We start from the raw sequence: 12,656 nt of genomic DNA, 5'->3' as shown, positions 1-12,656 counted from the left end.
AAAACCTTTCCTGCAAATGAGAGCTCTATTCTGGAATATTCGTGGTTTCGGTGCTAGGGGGCGCTGTGACCAGATTCATGACTTGGTTTGTGGTGAACATATTGACATTTTAGGGCTGGTCGAAACGTTCAAGGAATCCTTTTCCCCTTCTGAACTATCTGCGATAGCTGGGATGGATAGGTTTGATTGGCACCTTCTCCCCGCCTCGGGCCAGTCTGGGGGAATCTTGATTGGGTCCAAGCGGGACGTTTTTGATTTCATTACTTTTGATCATGGCATCTTTTGGGCTAGCTGTGTGGTTCATCATCGTCAGCTCAACACTCTGTGGGAATTTATGGTGGTTTATGGTCCTGCGGATCACACGTTTGCTCCTCTCTTTCTGGACGAACTATCGACTAAGATTGAAACCTGTTCTATTCCTCTTCTAATTGGGGGTGATTTCAATTTGCTACGTTCTCCGGCCGACAAGAACAATCCTAATTTCTCCTGGCCTCTCGCCAATACTTGTAATGATTTCATCAGTAACTGCGCGCTACGTGAGCTCCCTAGGGTGGGGGCGCGTTTCACCTGGTCTAAGCATCAATCCTCGCCTGTCCGGTCGGTGCTGGACAGGGTTTTCGTTTCTGTTCAGTGGGACTCGCTATTTCCTCGAGCGCTGCTTAAGGCTAGGCCTGCGGTGGGCTCTGATCATGTTCCCCTGATCCTGGATGCGGGTATCCTTTCTCTTGTTTCTCCTTCCCGTTTCCAGTTTGATGCTTCTTGGCTTGTTGTGGGGGGTTTTTGCGACATGGTGGCTTCTAAGATCACTAATTTTCTCTCCTCTCCTCATCGCTCCTTTGGCCCCTTGGATGATTGGCACAAGCTATCTTATGAGTTGCGTAAATTCTTAAGGGGGTGGTCTCGGAATAGGGCGGCCGAGTTGCGTAGAGACAAGGAGTCCCTCGAATCTCAAATCCGTGAGTTGGATCTAACTGCTGACACATCTGGGCTTTCACCTTCTCAGTGGGTTTCTCGTTACTCCCTGGAAGACGCTTTGCTGTTGCTCCACCAACAGTCAGAGATTTACTGGCGCCAACGAGGTGCCCTTAACTGGACCTTAAAAGGGGATGCTATGACAGCCTATTTTTTTGCGATCGCGAATGGCAGACGCCGCAGGTGTTTCATTGACACTCTGTTGATTGACGATGTTAGAGTTTCTGAACAATCCCTCTAGTCGGTTCTAAGCCGGACCCTGGGCTTGGCCTTTGTCCCGACTTTTGGGGTGAGGGGTCTAAGATCTCTCCGGACGAAAATTCGGACCTGATGGTTCCCTTATCTGATGATGAGATTTGGCAGGTGATTAGCTCGGCTAACCCGCAGGCTGCTTCCGGCCCTGATGGTTTCTCGATCCCCTTCTTCAAAAAATTCTGGCCGCAGTTGCGGCCTCTCATTTGTTCGATCATCCAAGGGTTCTGGTTGGGTACGGTGGACATTTCTCGCCTTAACTACGCTGTCATTACCCTTATTCCTAAAGTCAAGGGCGCGGATTTGATCTCGCAATTTAGGCCGATCGCCCTTATTAATAACTTCGCCAAGTTTCCGGCTAAAGGGTTTGCCACTCGTCTCTCCCCCATTGCCCACCGTACCATTAGCCCTTTCCAGTCGGCTTTCATCAAGGGTCGTTTCATTCTGGACGGGGTCCTCTGTTTGCATGAAATCGTTCATGATCTTAAGATTCGTAAGTCGAAAGCGGTGATTCTAAAATTAGACTTTGAGAAGGCCTATGACTCGGTGAGTTGGCATTTTCTGCGTAGAGTTTTATTGGCCAAAGGGTTCGAGGGGCCCCTCGTCCATAGGATTATGCAGTTGGTCTCGGGAGGCCACACTGCCATCAATGTTAATGGTCAGGTTAGCAAATTCTTTGCCAATGGTAGGGGCCTGAGGCAAGGCGATCCTGCCTCTCCCATCCTATTCAATTTCGTTGCAGATGCTTTATCTCGTCTCCTTTCTAGGGCGGCTGCCACTGGGCACATTACTCCGGTTTGCTCTAATCTCATTCCCCATGGTCTCACCCATCTCCAATATGCGGACGACACTATTATTCTGGTCGAGATGAATGAGGCCTGCCTTGCCCACCTCAAATTTATTTTGCTCTGCTTCGAGGCTATGTTGGGGCTTAAGATTAACTTTGCCAAGAGCGAAGTAGTTGTGACTGGTGTGGACGGGTCGGAAGCCACACGAGTGGCCCACCTTCTTAACTGTAAGCAGGGCTCCTATCCGTTCAAATACTTGGGGTTGCCTATTTCCCCGGATGTGCTACATGCCAAAGATTTTGCCCCGATAGTCACTAAGGTGGGAAACAGGGTCCTTCCCTGGCGGGGTAGATATAATACGAACGCTGGTAAAGTGGCCCTAATTAATGCATGTCTCTCCTCCCTCCCCATGTTCTTTATGGGCTTCTTTCTCTTGTCGGCTGGGATTCATGCTGGTTTTGACAAACACCGTGGGGCGTTTTACTGGAATGCTGCGGACAACCGCCGCAAATATCGCTTCGTCAAATGGAAATTGATGTGCAGGCCCAAAAACCTTGGGGGGTTAGGGATTCTCAATACTTCCATCATGAACCAATGCCTGATGATTAAATGGTGGTGGAAGATTATGAGCGCGGAGGAACAACCCCTTTGGTTGTTGATCCTTAAGGCTAAATATTTCCCATCCTCTAGCCCGATGTTCGCTCTGCCGCGTGGTGGCTCTCAGTTTTGGAAGTCTCTGGTCAAAGTTAGACCTGTTTTTCAATCTTTTGCTAAGTTTGTTGTTGGGGATGGTTCCTCTATTCGGTTTTGGCTTGATTGGTGGTGTGGAGATTCACCCCTCTCGGTGACCTTCCCTACCCTTTTCTCTTACTGCTCTGACCCTAATGTTTCTATTGCGAAGCTTGCTTCCCAGGGGTGGAACCTGGCCTTTCGCCGTTCTCTGTCGCCTGTAGAGTTTGAAGATTGGCAACGTCTTACTGCCCTCTTCCCTACGCTCTCGACGGTCATGGACTCGGTGCTCTGGCCGCTTTCTGCCTCTGGGCGGTTCTCTGTTAAGTCGCTTTATTCTAAGCTAGTTGGTGGCACACCTACCAGTCGTTTTTCCAAAGTTTGGAAGGCCCGTATTCCCCCTAAGATAAAAAAATTCTTGTGGCAAGCCTTTCGAGGCCGGCTGCCCTCGGCTGATCAGATTCGTAAGAGAAACGGGCCGGGTTCCCATTTTTGTGCTCTTTGTGGTGAGGTGGAGGACTCGGATCATATCTTTTTTCACTGTCACCTGGCTAAGCTTATTTGGAGTTGTGTGCGGGACTGGCTTCATGTGTCTTGGGCCCCTGCATCCTTTGCGGAGTTGCGCAGCCTGGCATCCAACCTTTCCGGTGTTTCTAGACGGATCTTTTGGGTGGGCTTGGGGGCTTTATGCTGGTCTCTGTGGACTACTAGGAACAAATTTACTATCGAGCACGTGTTTCCGGCTAAACCGGCTGACTGCTTATTTAAATCGTGTGCTTTCCTGCAACAGTGGAAATCATTGACTAAAGCCGACGACCAAGAGGCGCTATCTATGCTGATCGACAAAATCCGGACCACGGCGTCTCAGTTATGCAGACAAGAGCACGTTGATTGAGGGATTCTTTTGGGCCTGAGTCTTTAGCTTAGTTGGTTCCTTCTATTCCGGCCTGTGTGCCGTGTACTGGCGTGGGAGCCATGTACTATGACTTTATTCGCGTTGTCCTGCCCAACGGGGGCTTGGGTGTGTTTGATACGTTTCGATGATGCTGTTGCTACCTGCCTTATGGTTTTATCTATAAAGTTGGGCGTATGCCTTTCCTCTAAAAACAATTACATAGCCCCTGAAGGTCTGTCTAGTGCCTTATTGCTTAGTTTCTACAGTTATTACTTGCTTCGTTATGTGTTCTGTTTTCTATAGATAGAATTGTGCCTGCGAGATGTATGCGACCTGGGTGTGCATGTGTGTGTACCTGACTTCGAGCACTGTCAGTTCGGCTATCCAGCTGGTTGTTCATAATTAGCCGGGGTGACAGCACCGTGTGATATGCAATGCGCGTAAATCGCATTTTATTTCAATGTCCTGTCACTTGCCTTGTTTAGTGTATGATCAGATATGCTTAGAGCTGAGCTTAGCACATGAACAGGGAAGAGTTTGTGGATCTTTACTTGCGGCCTGTCTCAGGCAGAAATTTATTTGATTCATTTCTACTCGCCTTTACTTACCGTGTTGTATCCTTCATGTTACAGTCGCAGTGGCAGAGGCAGAAGCCGGTCACGCACACAAGGAGTTGAAGCCGTCGTGGAAAAGATGTTCGTGAATCTGAAAAATGGTGGTGAATCCCAGAGTGGAGCTTGACAGAGGTGGAGTTGGCTGGTAGTGTCTAGTTCACATTTGGTGTGGGATGAGAAACCCCCTTCCCATGTTTCATTGTGGCCGGCTTTAGCGGGGGTGTTTTCGTTTTCTTGCTGTTTTTCGTGTGTGATCAGTCTGATGCTGTTGCAGAGGGCCGATGACCTTGTCAAGCTTTCAGTATAAACTAGGCCTTTGGGTCTTGATCTTCTCTAAAACACAAAAAATTTGTATTGTTTAACTTTCTCAGACATGCACACTCATCTGGGCACTCACCGCCCAGGAATTATATTTGAACAAGAAGCAATGGGACGAGGAAGGAGCGTTTTTCTACATGTACAGGATGCTACTTTGTTGAATTTTTTATTTGCAGGATACTGGCTGTTCGTTTGGTGGAGAGGGGCCAGATATACAAACGGTTGGTGGTCAGTTGCATCTTGCAAGAACACATTTTCTTCTTTTTTTGCCATGCCATTTTTAACTTGTTTGGCCAGCCATTTGATTGTGCTGATAAGGTATACAACTTGATTTGTTTGCCTCTTGAATGAAATATAAATATTCGTAAGGCCGGCCGTCTTGATTATGTTCTAAAGAGAAGGCGAATGGGACCACCACCGAATTCACAGGCATGAGGCCAGAGCTAGAGACAGCAATGTGAGGGTGGGTAGCAAGGGATAATAATGAAACGAAGACGAAAGCTTGATCGATTGGTCCAACAAACGGGGAGCCACGTGCGCCTGAAAACGATGGAATTTTAGTTTTTTTATATCTGTTTACTCATGAAAAAATACGGTCTTGCAGAACCGTTCCTGCTCCCTCCGGCCAAAGTTCGTGCTCCATCTTACTCCATTTTAGGCATACAAAATAAACGTTTGAAAATCTAAGAAGAAGAATGCCGTAACAGTTTGAGCGAATATCAGCTGATCAATGGTTTGAATGCTCATCACTGATTCTAGACCTCTGTTCAAGTGATAGCTACGCCTGCACCAAGTGATTCCTTTTCAATGTCCCAGACATTTTGCCCACTCTATCTGTTGTTTGATATTTTCGCAAACTGTTCCATCTCAATTGGCCTTGGCAGCACGGTCCGGTTGAGGGCATGTTACTTCTATATTTAGAACAAGGAAACAAATAATGTAACCAGATGGATATTGGTGAGTCAGCTTGAATGTGAGACTGTCTTGTTTATCTGCCTCCCTCACATCAGTACAACACTGTTAGAAGTATAAACGTGGAGATATGAGAGATATAGATAAACTTAGTTTAAACACATAATATCTTGAATTGTACTTCAAGCCTCTACCCCTCATGTACTTCTATATATACCCCATAGGAGGGTGGGAATAATACAACACAACATTAGCCATCATATAATTTCTACATGGTATGAGAGCGGTTTGTCCAACGACACCGATCCTAGAACTTTCCACCAGTTTCGCAGCGCGCCACCCCCGGGGAGATTAATCTCCTCTCCCGGGGGCGCGGCACCCGATCGAGCAAAGATCAGATTGGTTTCATAGATTAGATCGATTCCATAGATTAGAACAACTCCAATTCGAAATTCTCTTAGATTGAGTTTTCTCTTTTTAGCCACAAATAAATACCTCTCCCGACCCTCAAATCCGGTGAGAACAATCCGGCACGACGCTCGTGCAACAGCGGAGCACACGCGGCAGGTCGCGCGATCCAGAAGAGCAGCCGCCGGTTTCTGTCCAGGCGGCCCGACCGCGCATCTGCACAAGCGCATCTTCACCGACCTCTGGCCCCGGCCGGCACGCCGGGGACATGTACAGGCAACAGGCGGCCCACGCATATGATCTGTTTTCGATCGGCTTCCACACACACCCATCGCGTCGACAAGTCGGACAGGGAGCAGATCGGTTCCCTTGGAGCCGGCACTTGCACTACATCGGCAAGCACCTCCATCGACCCATGCAGCCATGCATGCACATACAGTATATGGCATGCACAAAAACTGCACGTACGTGCTATATCAGGACACAGGCTTGGTATCGATTCGGCTAGCTTCAAGCTTTCAACGGTGCAACTCCAAGGGCCCGGTTGCACTTGTCTACATCATCCCGACGCACGGCGACTCCGTGGGCGCTCGATCACGGGAGGGCATGCAGTTGGGCCTCGTCAGCATCAGCTGTCTTCATCGACTTCGGACACACGCGCAGATCCCAGATCGATTCCAGCCGGTGCACATGATGGCCATCGCCGAAGCCGCGGCCTCGCCAGGGGACTCCACGCTGCAGCGCCAACCAGTTGTCCGCGTAGGTACGTCCACGAGCCGCTGCATCGAGCGATCTGCACCAACCCTGCGCATTATCAAGCTGTACGACTGCGTCAGGCTACAAGCCAATATACTTCATCGAGCACGTCTACAAGAAGCGATCTCAACATGCACTATCCACACGCCAGGGCGGTGGCGAACGAGATGCAATCTTGATCGACTTCTCTGGCGCGACACGGCGTTGACACTTGGTCGCCGCGAGGGACGCCTTCAAGCAACACATTATCATCGACACCGCCGCTGCATTGTTCACAAGATGGACATCTAGCATCCTTTGACAGACCTTTCTACAAGACGCGACCCCGACGACGGCAACAACCTTGTCATCCACAACAGCACGACTGCGTTGACATGGCGTCACTATAGTGACGACCCCTACATGGCCACACGGTTCTGCCAAAACCGATGTGTGCTCGATGGGTTTCCTACGGTCCTGGCAAAACTCGAGGACTCATCGCCGATGGCACCCTCTGACATCCGCAAGGTGCATCGTCCACGACTGCAACTCCGTCATCTACAACATAGCACTTTTTTTTGCGCCTCTAGCTTTGTGCGGCTTCATCATCCACGACGACTACATCATCGACCAGGACTACCTCGACCACGGCTACATCACCATGATCGGCTACATCAACATTGACATACATGGCTACGTCTACAGCTACTCATCTACAACAACTCCAGTCAACAGCGTCCGCCTCGTCACTTGCGTCCACGACACTCCCGTTGTGCCGGCGGGAGGGAATAGAGGAGAAGACAGGGAAGGCACCAGAAGGGGACGCAGTCACCGCACTAGGTGTCGATCCATCAGAGACGCAGTTGATGATGGCGCAACAGAGAAGACGACACAAGAGCAAGACTTCAAATTCAGTCGTAATCGTCCGCTCCACTCCCGCTACGACTGAGGGGGGATGTTAGAAGTATAAACGTGGAGATAGGAGAGATAGAGATAAACTTAGTTTGAACACATAATATCTTGTCTTTTACTTCAAGCCTCTACCCCTCATGTACTTCTATATATACCCTATACGAGGGTCAGAACAATACAACACAACATTAGCCAACATATAATTTCTACAAACACTAACCCACCAAACACCGGGAGCAAACAGCTTCGTTGTAGATAGAACTTGTTCAGAAATACCTGCCCTCGCTCCTTCACACACCACCCGCACGATGCAGGTTGCGGCTGGGGCGCTGAGCCCCCCACTCCGTAAGCTCGGCGACCTCCTCATGGACGAATTCACCCTCAGCAACCGCGTGAAGAAGGACGTCAAGTCCCTCCGCACCCAGCTGGAGATGATGTATGTCTTCCTCCACAAGGTCGGCGACATGCCGGCGGAGCAGCTGGACCCGCAAGTCCGAATCTGGGCGGACAAGGTCCGGGAGCTCTCCTACAACATGGAGGACGCTGTGGATGCGTACATGGTCCACCTCTACGACGGCGTCCATGGTGAACTCAGCCCCAACAACATGAAGAACATAGTCAATAAGTTCATCAAGCGGACCAAGAAGCTTTTCAGCAAGGGCATGGCTCTCCATCAGATCTCTGGCGCCGTCAGAGATGCGAAGGAGCTCGCCAAGGAGCTCGGCGGGCTCCGTCAAAGGTACGCACTTGAGGCCCGCGCCTATGGTGCCTGTAATATCGTTGATCCTCGCATGAAGGCTGTGTACAAAGATATCACAGAGCTCCTGGGCATCGAGGAGACATGGGATGAGCTGATTGAGAAGCTAATTGATGGAGATGGGATGTCAAGGCAGCAATTCAAGACGTTGTCTATCGTTGGATTTGGAGGATTGGGCAAGACAACACTTAGCAAAGCGGTGTACGACAAGATCATAGCGCAATTTGATTGTGGAGCGTTTTGTTCAGTCTCTCGGAATCCTAATATGACAAATATTTTCAAGAAGATGTTGTACGTACTTGATAGGATTATGTTTGCGCACATCAATGAGGCTGTAAGGGACAATCAACAACTCATCGATGAGCTGAGAGCATTTCTTCACGATAAGAGGTATGAATTCATTGATATACACCTCCAAATTAATAGAAAAAATTAAATAGAAACCTGGTAATGTGTGTTCAATAATTCATTGATATGTGAAATAACCATAGTTTTAAATAACGGTCTATGGCAAATAGCAGTAGAAGTGTTGGCACGCTAAATTGGCGCTATAGCTCGCTAAATGATGCCAAACGACTTAGCGTGATGCCCCTCCAAATGCTATAGCGCCGAGATAGCACGCCGTTTAAAACTATGGAACTAACACTCTAGAAAAATCACACAGGTACTTAATCGTGATTGATGATATATGGAGTGAAGATGCATGGGAAATTATCAAGTGTGCTTTCTCTAAGAGCAATCTCGGTAGTGGAGTAATAACGACAACCCACATAAGCAGTGTCTCTAAAGCATGCATGTTGCCCATCTAGTGGTGGTATTATTCATAATATTAAATCCCTTGATGATGGTGACTCCAGAAGACTCTTCAACAAAAGAATATTCTCCCAAGGAAGTGATTGTCCCGATGAATTGGAGCAAGTATCTATAGAAATTTTGAAGAAATGTGGCGGAGTACCACTAGCCATCATAACTATTGCCAGTCTTTTAGCCAGTAATGATCAGCACATAAAACCAAAGTATCAATGGGACAAGATACTCAGTTCTATTGGTCGTGGGTTTGCATAAGGCAGTACTGCAAAGGACATGCAGAGGATACTATCATTTAGTTATTATGATCTACCTTCCCACCTAAAGACTTGTTTGTTATATCTCGGTCTATTCCCAGAAGATCATGACATAAGAAGAGACCGGTTGATATGGAGGTGGATAGCTGAAGGCTTTATCCAAGCTGGAGAAGAAGAAATTAGACTATTTGAGCTCGGAGAGAGATATTTCAATGAGTTGATAAACATAAACTTGATTCAACCAATATATGTTGATGTTGAATATAGGTCGGAAGGTTGCCGCGTACATGATATGGTACTTGATCTGATATGTTCTCTGTCTAGTGGAGAAAACTTTGTTACTATATTGGATGGTACTAAGCAAAGCAGAAGTAATTCGGATAGCATGGTTCGCAGGCTATCCTTTCAGAATAGCATGTCAGAGCTCACGACCCATCGGATCAACGCCACAAGTATGTCAAAGTTGAGGTCTGTTACTCTCTTTAGAACTGATGTTAATCTGATTCAGACTCTTTCAAACTTCCAACTTTTGCGTATATTGGATCTAGAAGGTTGTGATCTTAGGGAAAGTAGTCACATATGCGTTGAGAATTTATTACATCTGAGGTACCTAGGGTTACTGGATACATATGTTGGTGTTCTCCCCATGAAAATAGGAAAGCTTCATTTTTTGCAAACATTGGACTTAAGAATACATGGATTTGATGAGGTTCCACCAGGTGTTGCTCGGTTAAGACATTTGATGTGCCTATATGTTTACACAAATATTGCATTGCCAGTTGGGATAGGGAACTTGGTGTCCTTAGAACAGCTGAATACCGTGTGTGTGGGTGGTAATGATGCTATTGAGAAGGAGCTAGGGAAGCTGATGGAGCTGAGGGTACTTGGACTTTTCTGGAAGGGAGGCAACGAGAGTGTGTGTGATTCTTTGTTGATATCCCTCGCCAATCTGCGGAAATTGCACAGTCTAAATATTTCTAATGATGGGGATGCAAGGTTCGATGTCTGGGACGGTTGGGTGCCCCCGTCACAACTCCAGACCCTTAGGTTTAATTATTGTACCTCGACATTGCCTAGATGGATTAATCGGTTGTTTCCCGTCCTCTCCTGCTTGGCTATAGGAGTGGATAGAGTGAGGCCAGAGGTCGACATTCAGATCCTTGGGAATTTTCCTGCTCTTCGCTCCCTCCGTGTGAGAACCACCAGAGCCCAATCCACTCCTATCCAAAGGTTCATCATTGGCGCGGATACATTCCCTTGCCTGAGAGATTGTGGATTCTATTGTTTTCAGACGGGGCCATCTATGTTTCCACGAGGATCTATGCCCCGGCTGAAATCCTTTAACTTCTTTGCCCGAGCGTCTCACCTCGTTGATGGTGACATGAACATCGACATGCGACACCTTCCTTTTCTCCAAAAAGTCACGGTTTGTCTTTTGTTTAAGGAAAACTGCTTGGCAGCAGTGCAAAAAGCGGTTGATATGCTGGAGCTCGCATTGGATGCCCATCCCAACCGTACCAACTTTCATTGGAGTGAGGCTCGTAAGTCTTTTGTCTCACCAGCCAATCCTCTGTAGACTTTGACAGAGTTAGCTAGGTTAATTCTCTTCTCAAGTTAATGATCGGGCTTTGTTTCAAATGTTTACCCAAAGAACTGGAAGAAGATGAGGGGTCTGCAGCAGTTGTCAACGTGAGCGACTGAGAAGGTGATCAACAGTGGTGCTCTAGAACTATTCATATCCATTCAAATCCGCAGGTAAGCAACCCCTTCCCATCAAGACATGATTTTTGCTCTCTCTATTGTTGAATCCTGCCCTCCCGCGATGATCATGTGTGGTGCCTTGGCGTTTACTGTCTCATGCAGCAGCCCTTGCGTGAACGTCAGGTCATCCTTGATCTTGTCGGAGTTGAGGCCGAGCTGGGAGCTGGCAACATATGCCTCCACGAGCTCATTTGACAGATGATTCACCACGATGTCAATGAGCCCGCTCCCTCACGGCGCCAATAGCCGCCTCCCTCCATCTCCTCTAGCTCCAGCATTCTTAACGGTTGGGCTAAAAATCAGTCGACTGATTTTTAAAGAAGTCTCAGTCGATGTACCTGACCTTTCATCGTTTTCTGTTTAAGATTCAAGATCACTGTTTCCCTATGCCGTATCGGCCTGTTTTAGTTGTGCCCCCGGCCCATTGCCTTGTTTCTTTTTTCTTTTCTTGCCGTCTCTTCTATTCTTCTTTGTGTTGGACAGAGATGCCCCATGGGCTGGCCGTGAGGGGTGGTGTGGCTTTTTCTTTGTCTGTTTTTTGGGCTTTCTTCTAGGCTGAATTTTTGTTAGTGCTCGTGTTTCCTGGGGCAGTAGCGATTAATAGGGCTGTTCGCTTTGGTTTGTTCCCATTTTCTTTTTGTTTTTTCTTTATTTTCTATTGCTATTATTATTTTAAAAAACATTGTCACTTGTTTAGACATACATGGATCACACACAATTGCACGTACACGAATCACATGCAACTACATGTTTTATTGTTGTATGCAACTTTTTTTTCCAAAAATATTATCACCGACACGCCCATCGACCACACACAGTTTCATGCACATCAGCCACACACAATTGTATGTATGTCATTGGCGTGTAACTTATCCTTTTTCCTTCTCAAAAATATTTGTCATTGGCCAACTAGACTATGTTTCTGGTTTGAGTTTTTTTAAACTTTGTTTGTGGTTCGAGTAGAGACCAGTAGGGCCTGTTGCATGTTCGACACTAGGAATGCAACTGCAAGTGTCGCACCCGACCACAACTCCATGTCTTTTAGCCCGGTCGCAATTGGAAGCTTTTTTTTAGTCGGAAGGGGCGCCGGTAGAGGGGGTGGGCCAGTTGCAAGCCCGACAACATCCCTGCAACTGCAAGCGCCGGACCCGACAGCAACTGCATGTCCCCTAACATGGTTGCAATTGGAGCTTTGTTTTGTCAGAGGGGGTGGCGGGAGAGGGTGCCGGCCAGTTGTATGTCTGACACTAGGAATGCAACTGCAAATGTCGCACCCGACCGCAACTGCGTGTCTTGTAACCCGGCCGCAACTGGACTTTTTTGTTCTGTCGGAGGGGGCGGCTCAGTTGCAAGCCCGACAACAGCCCCACAACTGCAAGTGTCGCACCCGACCGCAACTGCATGTCTTGTAACCCGACCGCAACTGAACTTTTTTTTTCTGTCGGAGGGGGTGGGCCAATTGCAAGCTCGACAACATCCCTTCAACTGCAAGCGCCGCACCCGACCGCAACTGCATGTCCCCAAACATGGTTCCAATTG

The 12,656-nt window shown here is 47.9% G+C and overlaps 1 protein-coding gene across 1 annotated transcript in view; it reads left to right on the top strand.

The window, feature by feature from the left end:
• Nucleotides 1–7,843: 7,843 nt before the first annotated feature.
• Nucleotides 7,844–12,656, top strand: part of LOC123171501 (disease resistance protein RGA5-like) — a 7,931-nt gene continuing 3,118 nt past the window's right edge. Inside the window, exons 1-5 of the mRNA XM_044588974.1 lie at nt 7,844–8,682; nt 8,957–9,027; nt 9,071–9,184; nt 9,356–10,321; nt 10,478–10,897. Of these exons, the coding sequence (XP_044444909.1) occupies nt 7,844–8,682; nt 8,957–9,027; nt 9,071–9,184; nt 9,356–10,321; nt 10,478–10,897 (2,410 nt within the window). The remainder of the gene's footprint in view (nt 8,683–8,956; nt 9,028–9,070; nt 9,185–9,355; nt 10,322–10,477; nt 10,898–12,656) is intronic.

Source organism: Triticum aestivum, chromosome 7D (assembly GCF_018294505.1).
Source record: "Triticum aestivum cultivar Chinese Spring chromosome 7D, IWGSC CS RefSeq v2.1, whole genome shotgun sequence".
NCBI lineage: Eukaryota > Viridiplantae > Streptophyta > Magnoliopsida > Poales > Poaceae > Triticum > Triticum aestivum.
This window is presented reverse-complemented; position numbering and strand designations above follow the sequence as displayed.